Source organism: Haliotis rubra, unplaced genomic scaffold, assembly GCF_003918875.1.
Source record: "Haliotis rubra isolate DU_JTF1 unplaced genomic scaffold, ASM391887v1 Scf41, whole genome shotgun sequence".
Lineage (NCBI taxonomy): Eukaryota > Metazoa > Mollusca > Gastropoda > Lepetellida > Haliotidae > Haliotis > Haliotis rubra.
This window is the reverse complement of record NW_025767091.1, coordinates 2,838,411-2,855,860: the sequence shown is the minus strand read 5'-3', so window position 1 is coordinate 2,855,860 and position 17,450 is coordinate 2,838,411. Positions and strand designations below refer to the sequence as shown.

The following is a 17,450-nucleotide window of genomic DNA, read 5'->3' as shown; positions in this document are numbered from 1 at the left end:
GATTTTGAATGCTGTACTGACGTGCCTTTGCAAGTGTTTGTGACAGGTGCCACAGAAGGAATAACATACACTTACCATTTCGAGAATATCTGGTACCATCATTATTTGATAGTGATACACATAAGCATGTTGACGGCACTCAGTGCAATGAAGAAGTTGACTATCCATAGAACCTGTGTTTTCCTTCATCTATACAACTCTAAAATGCCTCTAAAAGAAGTCATGTTGACGGTAGTCGGATTTGCGGAATCGACTCTGTTTTTAGCTTATATTTGCTGTGGTTACGAAATGAGTTCTTGCACATATATTTATTAACAAAATAAAATAAAGGCTTAATCAAACTGTGATACCATAGTACTCATCATACGTATCCGGTGTTTCTTCATATTTGCTTACTGCATGTAGGGAGCAGAATTAAGCCCACTGGGGCAGACTCATAATTCTTGTACAAAACACTCAAAAAATGTTTGGTCATGTTCCAAATAGAAAACTTTCATTCTTATTTCAGTCAGCTTGTCCTGACGTATTCCACTTGGCAAGCCTGGAATAACGTTTTCCTTATCGCGTTTACGTTTACATATAACAGCAGCTGTAGGTATCCAGATCTTGTTCCTCAATGTATTAATACCTCTCAGGTATTGTAACTTCGTCTAATCGGTAGAACCTTACAGGTATACACCAAAAGAGAAAATGTTCAGATATGAAACTGTTTCCTCTAAAGAGAGGAGATACAGATTTTACAGAAATATTGGAATCTATTGGATATCTTTTCTGGCACTGATGAGGTAGAGTCAGATGTATGCTACAAAAAATGTAAAAGCTCTAATTAGTAATTACATGTTGTAACCTTGTTTAAGGAACTGCTGAACTAAGAATAGGTGTTGATAATAATCGGGACGAATATGAGGTTCGAACAACGACCTATGGATCCAAGCAATCAAGCAAGAACTTGTCCAACCTCATCTATATCCTTTTTAAAACTGAGACAGGGAATATAACCACAAACAGCCAACACATGTTTATCTGAGAAAATAAATAAACTGACCTGGCTTTGCTTGGCTGAGTAATTCATATCCAATGTATCCTTGATATCAAAATGCATCTTGATAAGTGTCCTCATCACTGTGTGCTTTCATGTTCACACCTGTCCATATCTGGCTCTGTACGTGGATCTCAAGTTCTGTAATTAACATCAGTTTCAGCAGTGACGCCTGGGAGACGTGTAGTTCTACCATTATGTATAATCAAACCGTGGGTTGGGACAGCCAATCAGCGATCACGTAACAGTCAGGGATGCTAACAGCTAAGATGTAGTAAATATCACATACCAGAAAAGAACGGTCAGCGGTTAATGTTTGATTTTTTCAGCCGCAAATCGCAGGAGCTGACAAAATGTGAATCATTCGGGTCCACGATCGAAGGAGCATAGCGCCAGTCTAAGTTAATTGTAGTTGTGTAGCGTGTTGGAGAGCTCTTAAGCATTTCTGATATATGTTGCTTGGATAAATCCGAGAGACACATTACATAAAGATTGCACGTGTCCATGCCATTGAAACATAGATTCAACACATGCATGTTCATGATATGTCCAAACATATTTAACATACACACTTTCATGACATGTCGATATAGATTTAACACATGCACGTTCATGATATGTCCAAACATATTTAACATACACACATTCATGACATGTCGATATAGATTTAACACATGCACGTTCATGATATGTCCAAACATATTTAACATACACACTTTCATGACATGTCGATATAGATTTAACACATGCACGTTCATGATATGTCCAAACATATTTAACATACACACTTTCATGACATGTCGATATAGATTTAACACATGCACGTTCATGATATGTCCAAACATATTTAACATACACACTTTCATGACATGTCGATACAGATTTAACACATGCACGTTCATGATATGTCCAAACATATTTAACATACACACTTTCATGACATGTCGATACAGATTTAACACATGCACGTTCATGATAGATTTAACACATGCACGTTCATGATATGTCCAAACATATTTAACATACACACTTTCATGACATGTCGATACAGATTTAACACATGCACGTTCATGATATGTCCAAACATATTTAACATACACACATTTCATTCACATGATGTCATGTGCACGTTCATGATATGTCCAAACATATTTAACATACACACTTTCATGACATGTCAATACAGATTTAACACATGCACGTTCATGATATGTCCAAACATATTTAACATACACACTTTCATGACATGTCGATACAGATTTAACACATGCACGTTCATGATATGTCCAAACATATTTAACATACACACTTTCATGACATGTCGATACAGATTTAACACATGCACGTTCATGATATGTCCAAACATATTTAACATACACACTTTCATGACATGTCAATACAGATTTAACACATGCCCGTTCATGATATGTCCAAACATATTTAACATAACTTTCATGACATGTCAATACAGATTTAACACATGCACGTTCATGATATGTCCAAACATATTAACATACACACTTTCATGACATGTCGATATAGATTTAACACATGCACGTTATCATGATATGTCCAAACATATTTAACATACACACTTTCATGACATGTCGATACAGATTAAACATATGCCCGTTCATGATATGTCCAAACATATTTAACATACACACTTTCATGACATGTCAATTTAGATTCAACACTTGTACGTTCATACCTTGTCCAAACATATCTACTAACATACACACTTTCATGACATGTCGATATAGATTCAACACTTGTACGTTCATGATAATGTCCAAACATAATTATTTAACATACACACTTTCATGACATGTCAATACAGATTTACGTCATGCACGTTCATGATATGTCCAAACACATTCCAAGTATACACAAATAATTTCTCTGCCATGTTCAAGAAAATCCAACACATATTAATCTCAAATCCGTTCATTGCTTTTCCAAACATATTCAACTAACACACGTGAATACCGTGTCCAAACATGTGCCCTTTGACGCTGTCCACTGTAGTGTGTCCAGCAGAGTCATCAAGAACGGACACAGAGGGCGCCAAGGGCATGTTACATGTCATTTACACATGCATGGAATAATTCAGCTGCCTATCAGAACTTGTGGGTCCCGAATACCAGAAAGCGGGTTCCCTTCGCTGGCTGCCTTGTATGTACGAGCACGTCACAACGTGAATACTATAACAAACCGGTTGTTAGTTGCTGATGTGTCGTCATCATGCTCGCGGGTCGATGCTCCACATGCTGATCGATGATCATCAATAACTCGTTGGGTGGTTATTTCGGACCTACATTTGCTGCTACTATAATCAGGATTAGAGTGAGTGAGTGAGTTATATTTTATCGTTACATGTTTCAGCCATATTGTGACAAGAACCAATTTGACATTAATACGATATAAATGTATAATATGAAACCTGTCGTCAAGGGACAGTAAAACAACTAAACTATCACAGTTAGATTCAAAACTTAGATCGATGATCATGCTGTTGATCACTGGATTGACTCGTCCAGACTCGATTATCTACAGACTGCGGCCATATAGCTGGAATATCGTTGTGTGCGGCGTTAAAAAACAAGCTCAAAACCAAACAACCAAGTAATTAATGGACATTTCGTGGACAAGTACACACGACCATGATCAGGTGCACGTAAACGTTTGGGTGTATGAGGCCTCCAGGGCGCTTAGTGACGATTCATACATTCTGCGAGAGCTGGGCAACACAAAGGCACATATAGCTATTGGGTTTCATGCTGTCGAAGAACTGAAACCTTTGAATTCCGATCGGACAGGCAAAGATGAATGATTTGATAAACTCTTGAGTACTAGAATGTACATGCACTTTCTGTTATCAATAACTAAATATCTAAAGTCATATAGATATAAACATACACGACCATATCATACATTTACATACGGGACAGCTGGAGCCTGTCACCTTAAGGGGCGGTTGGGTAGCCTAATGGTTAAAGCGTTGACTCGCCACGCCCAAGGTCCAGGTTCGATTCCCCACATGGGTACAATGTGTGAAACCTACTTCTGGTGTCCCCCGCCATGATATTGCTGGAATATTGCTAAAAGCGGCGTAAAACGGTCACCTTAAACATGGCAAGGTCGACTCTGCAGACACAACACTTGCCTGAATAGAGAACCACACTGACACTATCTATCCACATATTAACCACTATCGCATCACTGACAACCTTTCCTTGACTCGTCCACTAAGTCTAATTCACAACAGAGAGTCAAGTAGCTTCGTCTACAATTCAGTGCATTTCAGCGATTCGTCACTTTTCATTTTGATGAACGCAGGCGAACAGCGGCTTTGATCTGCACCGTCGTCACTCTCAAACACCCGCAAAATCTCATAGAAGACCCTTCCTACAGTCACGGTGCTCCATTGCGGCAAACCGCCAGTCTGATCTGGACCCGTGAAGATCCGGTTAGAATCGATCTTCAGTAACCCATGCTTGTCGTATGAGGCTAACGGGATCGGGTGGTCAAGCTCGCTAACGTGGTCATCGTATCCCAATTGCGCAGATCGATGCTCATGCTGTTGATCACTGGATTGTCAGGTCCAGACTTGGTTATTTACAGATCGCCGCCATATAGCTAGAACATTGCTGAGTACGGCGTAAAATTATAATCACTCCCTCACTTATCTCACCTGACATCAAGACCAGGACGTACATTTGCCACACACACCTCAGTTACACCAAGGATATGCTGACCTGTGAAGAGAATACCTACAGTAACTGTCCAACATCTATTAACGTGATAAGATTCTGAGAGCTTGAATCAGAGTTTTGAAGACATTTTTTCTCATTCGAATAGTGCTGTTGAAAATTGGCTTGCTCGTTAGAGCTTGTTGCTTTGTCTTTTTACATTATTATATATGGCACATGCCTAAAGCATGTTATTGTCTACGTAGGAGTTTTGTTGATTAACGCCGCTCTCAACAACATTCCAGCTATATGGCAGCGGTCTGTAAATACTCTACATATAGCAGACAAGCATGGACAATGTAACGTTGAGTGAGTGAGTGAGTGAGTATGGTATTACGCCGCTTTTAGCAATACTCGTTCAATATTACGGCGGGGGACCCCAGAAATGGGCTTCACATATTGTAACCATGTGGGGAATCGAACCCAGGTCTTCGGGGTGACGAGCGAATTATTTAACCACTAGTCTACCCTACCGCCCATAATGTAACATTGTATATAAAAGACAATGGCTAATGAACATGCTGACCCCTTGGGTATCCTATATTCCACAATTCTGCCATTTTACATGGAAATATCGTCCTTGTGACGTGCCAACATCAATGTTGTCAACGTAAACATCACTTTTATACACATGCATATAGCATGTCTATCCAATTGTACCTATGTTGTGTGAGTGAGTGTGGTTTTACGCAGCTTCTAGCAATATTCGAGCAATATCACGGCGGGGAACACTAGAAATGGGCTTCACACATTGTACCCATGTGCGGAATCGAACCTAGGTCTTCGGCGTGACGAGCGAACGCTTTAACCTACCCACCGCCCCCGTTTGATCGAGAAACGCCAGCAGTTATTGACTGAAGCTGATTCTGGAGTGTCGTATTTTACATGACACAACAAAGCACTGCCACCAATCAATCCCACTCTCCTAGACCATAACACAAACCGAACCCTAACGATGCTTAACAGTTTGTTGTAAATAATGATCATATGTACATGAGCTGTAGAAATACCGAAATGAAGTGAATACTTACTCTATAAACCACTGGTTATTGACTTACAAACATTTCACATTCCACTAATGACGCCCATGGGAGAAAAGACAATATTTATTTGTATGTCAAAACACAGTGCTATTATTGCACAAGAATGGCATATACACGCTATAACCTTACACGTTTTTCTCTAAACCCTGACGGATTAACTTTAACCCTGAAAACAAATCAAGTTTTATTATTCCGTGGAGGTATTTCCGTCCAGTACTGCAAATACTTCTCAGCCTGTACAAGACTATGTCAGTTCATATTTGATTTGTCATATCTAATATTCGTTGGTGTAGTTTCGTTGCATCGCAACAGGCTGGACAGTTGGATCAAGCATCCCATCATTATCTGATCGGAGAAACTGAGAGCGCTGTGTCAAATGATTGATGTCATGGCAAGAACGTGCCGTCATCTGGAGGTTCCTGTTCTTCTTCTATTCATATTGGTGCTTCGGCCGACTGTGTTTTCCGGGGAGTATGTTAACTTCCTCTATTCTGACCATCTGAATGGTCGGTTGTGCAGCCAGGGGATCAGGGGTGAAGTAGCGGATGTGACCATATTGGACTGTACCCGAGCGTGTGCCACCGACCGTCTCTGTATCTCCTTCATCTACGACGATACCACAAGCACCTGTCATTTGTACAACCAAGCTCTGAACCTCACCAGCAACTGCACCATTCATGCCGATCACTATTTCTCTTATTATTTCAAACTGGGTAAGTTATGAACTCTAGAAATCATAATTGATTTACGATTTATAACGAGCCAATAAACCTTGATTGAAACAACTTCTGAATTCTATGTCGCTCATTGAGAAGCATGCTCAATATGAAAATGTAAGCACCAGCGACTCGAGCTGCATGGATATTGTATAAAGGGAAAGTTGGACAAACAGACACACAGACAGTTTTATTCATGTAATCAAGGCGCCATGGCCCACATTACAGTAATGCGTTACAGGTGTGTTGATGCTGGGCTTACATTACAGGTACCTTATCAGTGTTGTCACATGATAAATCTAAGAGGCTCTTGTAAAATTACAATAGATATATTATACCACATTATTGAAAAGTTGGCTATCAGCAAAATGGGTACGGATGTCTTACCCCAAACGTATACATGGATCGTATCTATGATAAGGTACAGCGTGTCAAATATTGTTATAACTTCAGATGACACTGGCTTTCAATTTTGGTAAATTTTCCTTCAACCTTTCAAGAAAGGAATGTAACATTATCTACATAACCGCGTTTAGTACCAAATAGGTTTACTACCTGGATCAAGGAATAAAGTTTGTCCACAGATTTTTCTTGTGGGATAGTATTGTGCAAAGTTTAAAACAACTATTTGTTTTGATAACATTAATCTTGGTTCTTTTGAAAAATGCAAAAGGTCAAGCAAATCCTTTATTATTGAGAATTCACACGGTAGATTTTTTCTCGTCTCAAAATTTGTTGAATATATGAAGAAATTCATGGTTGATTGTGTTATGAATTATGGTTAATAACTTAACTGTCTGACTGGCATTTTAGATCTTTTGGATCAACAGTAAACCCAAGATATTTTTATGAATGATTTTATGATACGGTGTTTCGGTATAGATCAGATGTGAAGCAAAACATCTCACTACGTTGTGTTGATGAAACAGGACACTCCAGTTATTGTCTCTAAATAATCTTATCAGCATTACATATTTGGTTCTCCTCGCGTACAGCTGGCCTCATTCGCTTGTTACAGACTCATCGCCAATATCCATTGTTGTTGTTAATAACTTTCATACATAACCTAATATTGTTTTTCTTACTCCTTGGGTGATGTATATAAGCCTGTGCTGTAGTATTTCACACTTGACAATGGTGTAATTATCTGTACCATCACGTCGCATCACAACAGAATAGACAAGTAACCCATAAAAGTATCCAATATGGAATACTACATCACATCTTACCGACAAATATAAAGTTATTTAAGATTGGGTATATAAATAATTCAAAATGCAGCTTTTGCCAAAACGAAATTGAGACACTCGATCACGTGTTCTGGTCTTGCAGTAAAGTCAACCATATCTGGCAAAAACTTAAAATCTGGCTAAATCATAAAGGTCTTGTCAATATCAAAGTATCAAGAAAACAGGTATTGCTCGGTTTCCCAGACAAAAACAATGACCCTCTCAATATTATTATTATTTTCTTTAAAAACCTAATTTTTGGAAGCAGATTAAAAAAACAGTGTGCCACCTTTCCATGTTTTCCAGAATGAAATTAGACATTATTATATGATAACAAAGTGCTCTTCTTTAATGGCGTGTAATATCAGCGCCTTTTATAAGTTCTGGTCTTCATGTCATGAACTGTTCACATGATTTGTACATCATATGCTTGTATTGTATTGTAACCTAAATGTCCTTTGTTGAGTTTTCGGAATAGACTCTAAAACATCTTTAAAAACAATCAAATTAAAAAATTAAAAATAAATAAAAGTATCTTGCCTCCACTATGGTTAATATATTTGCTGAACAACTATGTGAGTTTTCAGTGAACATTATAAATGCATATACTGAAAAACGAAGCCTGAAACAATACTGGTGGTAATGAAAAGTAACTGCGCGAATCTTTGAATCGATACCATCCACGAGCAGCGGACCGCCCAATGCTCGTTTAGTTGCATTATAAACTTACATATGCTTTGGTTTGACGAGCTACATATTAAACCATCAGACTGCTCCGCTTTTAACTAGGACATTAGGGTATAGGTAGCTATACCTAACATGATATAAAACTGTCAGGACATATGATGGTCCGGTATTGTATAATCTTCATTAAGCATCATGTTATGCGTTTCACATGTACATGTATACTGAATGTTCGTCGATATCTCATCAATATAATATATCCAGGATTCACATATTGTCTATTATAGAATGATTCGGCCTCGGATTATACGATCAGTTTTCTCATTGGACACAGGCTACTCAGCCACATGTGAAATTTCGCCATGTGGACCAGTTCAACTCCTTTGAGTCAATGCAGTTTCAGGTGACTCACGGCAAGACTGCCACTGACATTGTATCTCTCTATTGTCCACCCCCGCCAAAGAAAACCCAATTGTCATTCTCAGTTTTCTATCAGGAGTTTTCTATTCTTTTGCATCAAATTTGTGTGGACAGAACTTTGGTGTAACAACCAAAAGTGATACCTTACAGATGCTCAGCATGCTAGAAGCTCACAACTGCCATCAAATCATAGCCTTGCCAACTCATAAATCAGGAGAGACTGACCCCATCATAACTAATTCCAGAGTAACCGACTATCAGATCTCAGATCACTACTTAGTAACCCTGAACATTGATATCGCAAGACCATCGCATCCAGTCAGATATGTTAGGTGTAGAAACATAAAAAACATGGATACTGCTACTTTCCGTTCAGATCTGTTGACGTCACCTTTGTTGACCGATCCTCCTTCAACCTGTGAAGCATATGTAAACATGTACAACACAGTACTTCTAGAGCTCCTGGACAAACATGCCACAGAGAAGGTCAAGCGAATCCCCCACAGACCTGAAGCTACCTGGCTTTACAGTCCAGATGTCAAGAAAGCCAAGTCAGAGAGACGAGTAGCCGAGAAGAGATGGAGAAAGTCATGTCTGGAAGTACACCGTCAGATTTACTGTGCAGCCAGAAATAGGGTCAGCATTGTCATCAAACAAGCTAAACAGAATTTCATGAACTCTAAAATCATTGACAGCATATCTAACTCAAACGCCTTGTACAAGCTGATGTTTAACTTGATGGGAAAGTCCGCGGATAATCCCTCACCTGATATTGGTACCACCAAAGAAATTGCTCAATCATTTGCAATGTACTTTCAGGAAAAAATCCAAAATATTAGATGCACACTCCATGACAGCGAAACACTGGCGCCTTCTTTAGGATGTGACGATACTTTTGATGAAAAACCTGTTTTGAATGTTTTCCCCCCTTTCACAGTCCCAGAAACACTAAAACTTCTCAGGAAATCTAAACCGACTTACTGTGTACTCGACCCGATTCCAACTAACATTGTACTGAGTTGTATGGATATCCTCCTTCCAACTTGGACATCAATTATCAACTGCTGCCTGCATGAAGGTAAAATGCCCCTTTCTCTAAACAATGCCATTGTGAAGCCACTCCTCAAAAAGCCTGACCTTGCCACAGAAAATCTCAAGCACTATAGACCTGTTTCTAACCTTCCATTCCTCTCCAAGCTCATCGAAACAGCTGTTGCAGAACGTCTGTCACAGCACTTGACCCAGCACAACTTGTATGATCCACTTCAATCAGCGTATCGCCCTCGACATAGCACCGAGACAGCTCTCCTCAAAGTCGTCAATTACCTGAGATGTGCCATCGACTCGGGGAATGTTGCTTTGCTTGTTCTCTTGGACTTGATCGCGGCTTTCGACACCATCGATCACCAAAGACTGCTGCAGCGACTTCAGGACGATTTTGGTGTCCAAGGTTCTGCACTGAATTGCTTTAGCTCCTATCTGTCTCAGAGATCACAGTGTATGTACATAGATGGACAGTTCTCAGATTCAGTACATCTAAACTACGGTGTGCCTCAAGGTTCAGTATTGGGTCCGATATTATTCACCCTTTATACAAAAGAACTGGGTCATGTCATCGACCAGCACAAGTTGCCAAGACACCTCTACGCCGATGATACGCAGCTCATGAAAATGTTCCGACCAATAGCATCCATTGCAGAAGCAGCCTCTGCCGACGTTACCACCTGCTGTACACAGATAAAAAGCTGGATGAACATCAATAAACTCAAGCTTAACGACGACAAGACGGAGTGTATGCTAATAGGCCCATCTGCAAGATGACCCCAATCAGGTCTCACCGCAGTTCAGATTGGAAGCTCAAGCATTGATGTCACTCGGTCTGTGAAGAACTTGGGTGTTGTTTTGGACTGTCCACGAAGCAACATGTCAGTCATATCGCCAGAGTCTGCTCTTTCCAGTTGAGGAATGTCAGCAACATCAGAAAGTACCTGACCAAAGAATCTCTTATCATCCTGATTCTCTCCCTGGTAACATCAAGGATTTATTAATGTAACAGCCTCCTTGCCGGTGCACCCAAGTCTGTTACCAACACGCTTAAGCTACAGCACATCCAGAATACAGCTGCTCGGATAGTCTCCAGCTGCAGGAAGTACGACCACATCACCCCCATCTTACATGACCTACACTGGCTGCCAATCCGACAGAGAATCAGCTATAAGATCTTGTGTCATGTGTATCGATGCCTGTCTGAAGATGCTCCACAATATCTGTGTGATTTGATCACAGAGTACAAACCAGCTCGATTACTATGTTCAGAAAACAAGCTCCTGTTCCATCTGTGAAATCTGGGAACTATGGACAACGTTCCTTTGCTTCAATGCAGCAAAGGAATGGAACAATCTCCCGCTCAATCTCAGACAGTCTTCAACTCTTGCCTCCTTCCAATCTCAGCTAAAAACCTACTTATTTAAAACCTACTTTCTAGAATGACTCTTAATACCCACAAATATGTGCGCTTAGAGCATGCATTGAGCATGGATTAATGAGCTATATAAATTCACTATTATTATTATTATATTTTACAGATGAAAGATGACAATGCAGCGGAGAGAGTTCGGGTGATCCTGGCACAGTCAGGCTGGTAAGGCTCATCATCAGCTCAGGGCCCTCGTCACCTCTACACGCAGCCCAGACAGCGAATGGGACTTCTCCCAAGAAACGCTGCCTAGTCAAACTCACCAAGAACTTTCCGGAGAATATGAAGGCTCCCCATCACTGCAACATTCTGCATTACCCAGAGTGTCAGAAGGGCTGTACTCCCGGTGGAGAACCCGGGCACTCTCCTGATCTGCGCCAAGAGATCAGGAGGCACCAAACCAAGGGCACTGAGAACAATGGGGAGCCTGACGACACTGTACTTGGGATGCAAGCGAGACATTTCAAAGGCGAGGTCCTCATACCTAGTATGCTTTTCCTGAATCTTGCCAATCACATTGGTGTCAAAAGGGACAGAAAATTCAATGATATATATAAATTCATTGGCTTTATCAAAAAGGACAAGATCAGGTTTGTTGGCAGGAATTCTTCTGAGGCTGTATATGGGCCTATTCCACAGAAGTTTGATAGCATCATTTTCCATGACGCCCTGGACATGTTCAGGGTCGTACCAAAGATGGACCTCAGAGTCAAAGCAACAGACATGGAGGAGACGATAGTAAAAGCAGCGAGCCATGCCATCATGTCATTTAAGATATGCTGTTTGTGCCAAAGAAGGGCATCCACTGACAAGGTGTTGGACAGTCTCTGTAAATTCATTGCAAAGTCGACATTTCATGTTAATATTCTCTTTAAGAATCACATTTTGGCAAGTGCGAGTGGGAAGTGACTGGTCCTGAGCAGCGAAAAGGAAGCCCTCAGTTTCACATTTGAGACCAGCCAACTTCATCCAGGCGAAGGAGTCGGTGAGATTGCTATTCTGTTCTACACACTGCATGTACACACGATGCAATGGCTTCTCAGAAAGCTTCTCCACAAAACACCGACTCTGGGCAGACTTGGTGAAGGACTTCACCTGGTTTACTCCCATCGCCGTCCAGCAGTACATCGCCATCAACAAAATCAACCTCAAATTTCAGATTCTGTCCAACAACTTTGGCACGCTTAAAATAGCTTTGGAATTGCTTGCTTTCATCATGAGTCTTGACATGCATCACCAGACGATCATCCGATAAATAGATATGTGCAAAAATACACAATAAAATTCTATCATGAAGAGCCTCCACATTAATGAAGCCCCGACCTCCAGAATTGATTGGCATATATAAACGGTTGAGAGAGGAACGAGGGTGGTGGGCTCTGTTATCAGACATGATCCTTCTTGTCAGGCGGTCAAGACTCTGGATGTCTTTTTTTTGTCCAATCAACTACTCCAAAAAGGAATAGGAGAAGACTGGCACAGCAAAAGTATTGGTGGCTTTGACCTTGTTTCGAGCATTTAGCTCTGAGCTCCAGATTTTCTTTAAGCGAGATTTGTACTCGACCCGAGGTTTTTCTTGAATTTGGGCATTCTGGAGCTTGTCTCGAACTTGCATTCCAAGATAGGTGTAGACCTGATTTTCCACAAGATGCTCAATAACTCCTCACCCCTGTAACTTGACCGATCCACCATAACTTCCTTGCCACGTTTCAAATGGAGAGTAGTACTTTTGTCGAATCCAAATGTCATGCCAATATCATTAGAAAAGGACTCGACAAGGAGAACATGTTCTTTCAAATTGGTATCTCCTTTGGCAAGTAGCTCGATGTCATCCATGTAAAGGAGATGAGTAAGTGGTGTTGGGGATTATTATTTATTATTATTATTATTATTATTATTACATCAATAAGTCCAAGGTAATTCTATTGTTTCTGTATCTGCCTATTGTTGTGTCTTTGTTGCCTATATCGACAATACTACGAGAGGTCTCATTACATACGAATTATACGAAACGAGTGTCCTCCCATAAGAAGGTCACGAGTTTCGTATAATTCGTATGTTATGAGACCTCGTGTGGTATTTTATTTATTACCCACGTCTTACATGCTTTAAAGTGACAAAAAAGCGTATTTTTGTTATTTTTACGGTTTCAAACCGAAACCGGTTTCATAAAGAGGTTGCGGAAGAATGTTGTTCTGTAGTACACTTTTTGCATGACGTCACACTGTAATGGCGTCACTACGCCTTGTTCTTTCCGCCCCCTTGGTAACCGACGTCACGATGCATGTCAGTTGTCATCGCCTCGTACAGCCTCCTACATTAAATTACTTTAAATGAACTTTGCGTTCATGTTTTTCGACGCATATAATGTCTCAGTTCGACTCACAATTAATTATCGATACGGCACACTCTCCTACCCAGAGTTCCATGTTGCCAGCCAGTCCATTTAATATAATGTACATATTTCTTAACTCTTTTATTTTTAACGAGTCTGCACATCTAATTAAACATCTGTAATGGAATGGTATAGTTCCACAGAGAAAAAATCCTAAAACATAAAGCACTATTTCGATTTGCGTAGCGATCCTTTGTTTACATAGGTTGTACGGCTCCACGTGCTGTCATCGAAGCCGACGGAGAATGAACGATGCAGCCAGTTTGATATCTAAATATGTACTGTCATAAACCTTACTGCCGTAGTTATGGACAAATATAAATGTAACAATGTAAAACATTGTGAAGAGCGCGCAGAAAGATTGCTTAAGGCCAGTCTCTTCTTATTATGAATATGTGCGTTTGTTTACAAACAAGAGAAAAGTCCGGTCACGTGATATGCCAATCAGCCTGTGGCAGTGATGTTATACTAAGTCATCACTGCGCCGGAGTGTGGATACGGCAACGTTCGCAATGTTTACATTTCCACAATGCATATAAGTTGTAGAATGAATGAATTCACGAGTTTGTTATGGATGAAAAAGTAGTTCCGTCACAACGTGACCTAATTGAGAGGTCATCGGTTATCCAATCAAATCGTTAGAATCTCAGGTCAAGCCGTTACGAAACAGGTCAACGCGACACGCATTCGTGTGACGTACGAGATTAGTATGCAACTACCCATACGTTGACCACGTGGGTAATAAAAGTGTGTATCTGTTCAGTCAGGCAGCCTGCACCTGTATAACCCTGTTTGCTGGACTTGTCCCATCGTTTCAGAGTTATAATCACCGCTCGACTCATTTCACTGTTAGTAATTAAAATCTGTTTGGCTCGACGAATTCTTCGGTTTAATTCTGAGCTAGTTACCCTGCCAACACATTGACAGATTTGCTATCTAGAAGTCAGTACAGTCGTGCCCCGTTTATCCGGACACTTGTGATTTTCTTGAAAGTGTCCGGATAAATGAATTTCAGGATATATGAACCGAGGACCATATGTAAAAAGACATACAAACAAACAATTTCTAGCCATTTTGATTTGTCTTTTAGAATGTCGCTGATTGTCGACTTGCCAATGGTGTGACCGAATTCTGTGCCAAAATGTTTGCTCAGGGTTTCCAGACTTGCTGAGGGATACTGCTGTTTGTACTTGCAAATTTCTCTTTTTTCTCTCGCTGTAATGGCATGGCGTTTATGCTTTGTTGGTTGGCTTGCCATTTTGACAGACAACGTTTCTGATCACAACAATTCATCAGCGTAATTATAGTGACCCACAAATAAAGATACCTCAAATTTAACTCAGTGTCACCTTGCTAATTAAGGGCAGTTAATCCTCTCAAGCTTCAAAGAATGACGGCTTTTTTCATGTTAGGGCCACTCTGCAAAATGCGTGTTTAAACATACTGACAGGTGCTCAGCCATCCGGATATTCGAGAAAAAAATGCATATAATTTAGCGTTTAGTATGTGAAAATGACCCTCCGGTTACGGAAACCGGATTTCCGGATAAGTGAGTAATTTTAAAACGTTGTGAATTCGTTTTAATGAATTTTCGTTCGAAAGCCGAGTTTTCTCTAAGGTCCGGATAAACGGGGCACGACTGGGTCTAAGAGCGGTGTTGGACACGACTTGCATAATCATTTCTTTATTTAATGATTCATCTATTAAAAAGCCTTGTCAGTAGATGAAACAAGGCAATGTAGGCAACATGGAAACCTCAATCAAGCAATAGTAATCTACGCATTGAGTTGTATTATGATCGTGTGGATATATGTAACCAATTAATAATATAATCTTGTATTGTCTAATTTACATTCGACTCTGTACTTGTGTTATAAGCACGCAGTATGACGTATTTTTCTTTTAACTTCAGTTCATGCTAAGGCGTCTACTGAAGTGATCCGTGCCGTGTCTTCAGAGGAGTCAGGAAGCAGTTGGGAAGAGGATGCTGGGGGTGGAGAGGATGACAAGTAATACAGAAACATAATGCCACATTTCATGCTGCTCTTTCTGTTCTGGTTCTCCGATAAGAACACTGATAACTGCTGATTGATGAAGGGTCATGCCAAGTGTATTGGCCAGATGACCATACCTAAACATGTTGGTAAATTCTCTCTGGCACGTGGTACATCCATAACTGTAGATAAGACTAACGGCGGAAAGTGATGTTGTTTAAAATAAGTTTTTAAAGTCCTACAAACAGTTGGAGGGTTTTCCTAATGTGGACATTATAAATTACAGGCTATTATGTTGTCATTGAATGGTATGGTTGTATGACCTATACCTGGTCGACGCCACTATAAAGTGTTACTCACTGGTCAACTAATCAAATTAATTACAACGGCTACGGTAATTCAGGTATTGGTAGTGGATTCCGTATGTTACCTTGGGAAGGCCGACCCGCCATGTGAGGCACATAGAACTGACAAAATGTGCATCTTCAAAGCTTTTGGTCTGTTAGAGAGGTAGAGTTTGTGACACAACAGCTCAAGATATTCATGTTCGTCAAATTGATATCCGGGCTAAACGGCAAATGTACACAATAAAATCAATCCATCGTATGTCGGTATATAAACATATTGTCATGTGTCAGTGTTGGAAAAACCAGTGTTGTAACTCTGTTACACTGTATGTTTAGCGGTGTGCTAGTTACTGGAGTCGACAGGTCCGGAATCTTCTGGATCAGCTGGAATCATTCAGCATCATCTAACCCAGCATGTTGCATAATGTTTCACTGGACACGGCGTGCTTGTCTCATCTCACCTGACCCGTGAAGATCCGGATTAGAATTGATCTTCAGTCACGTAAGAGCCGACTAACGGGATCGGGTGGTCAGGCTCGCTGACTTGGTTGACACATGTCATCGGCTCCCAATTGCGCAGGTAGATACTCATGCTGTTGTTCACTGGATTGTCTGGTCCAGACTCGATTATTTACAGACCGCCGCCATATACCTGGAATATTGCTGAGTACGGCGTAAAATTAAACTCACTCCCTCACTTATCTCACCTGATATCAAGACCAGGAGCTGTATTTCATCCAGATTTCCCAACCTAGGCATATTACGGAAGCTTCACAACCGCAGCTTGGGGACTATTACACCCCTGTCTCTTTGCTGTAATCACTGCTTTGATATTAAACCGCTATTGCATTTGTACTACCACTCTATTTTATAAAGTCATTTAAAACCCATGTCAGAATGTTGTGTTCATTTTAAACTTAGTTAATGTTAGCTGAAAAAATATATTACACATTTCTTTGCTCTTTGTTGGTTTCTCACCGAAAGCCTTTACGGCCTCAATTTGGGTAAACTTAATGTTTCAGCCTGGAAATCTACATCTAATAGCATGTACATATATTCGACAACAGTTATTGATACGCCTATTGGTAGAGCTGTGGACCTCATGAAAGTTAACTTGACCTGTATTGCCTCTGATATTCACAGAAGCGTACGTACAATATGGTCATTGTTCTAACGCAAGAAATTTGCGACTGTTTGGAACAATATGGACAAACCTGACCTGCTTTACAAAGGTACAAGCATCTGTATCGAAACGTCGAAATAAAATAAGTTGTTTTCCATAAATTTATATTGTACTTCCTAACTTGGCACTCAACGATGTTTAGAACAATGACTTTTCCTCTCATGGGTAACGA

General features: G+C 40.3%; 2 protein-coding genes across 2 annotated transcripts in view; one reads left to right on the top strand and one right to left on the bottom strand.

The window, feature by feature from the left end:
• Positions 1-1,215, bottom strand: part of LOC124288015 (parathyroid hormone/parathyroid hormone-related peptide receptor-like) — a 37,096-nt gene extending 35,881 nt beyond the window's left edge. Inside the window, exon 1 of the mRNA XM_046724534.1 lies at positions 1,046-1,215. Coding sequence (XP_046580490.1) covers positions 1,046-1,120 — 75 coding nt within the window. The 5' untranslated portion in view covers positions 1,121-1,215. The remainder of the gene's footprint in view (positions 1-1,045) is intronic.
• A 4,888-nt stretch (positions 1,216-6,103) lies between these two features.
• Positions 6,104-16,385, top strand: LOC124288039. The gene is made up of 2 exons (XM_046724601.1): positions 6,104-6,547; positions 15,667-16,385. The coding sequence occupies exons 1-2, from the start codon at positions 6,211-6,213 to the stop codon at positions 15,765-15,767; spliced, it is 438 nt and encodes a 145-aa protein (XP_046580557.1). The 5' UTR covers positions 6,104-6,210; the 3' UTR covers positions 15,768-16,385.
• The last annotated feature ends 1,065 nt before the right edge of the window (positions 16,386-17,450 follow it).

What these genes read in the sequence shown, in the direction of transcription:
- LOC124288039 (XM_046724601.1), top strand. Translation starts at nt 6,211, where the DNA reads ATGATTGATGTCATGGCAAGAACGTGCCGTCATCTGGAGGTTCCTGTT. An exon ending in CTCTTATTATTTCAAACTGG is followed by an intron (nt 6,548 to 15,666) that starts GTAAGTTATGAA and finishes TTTTAACTTCAG; the next exon opens with TTCATGCTAAGGCGTCTACT.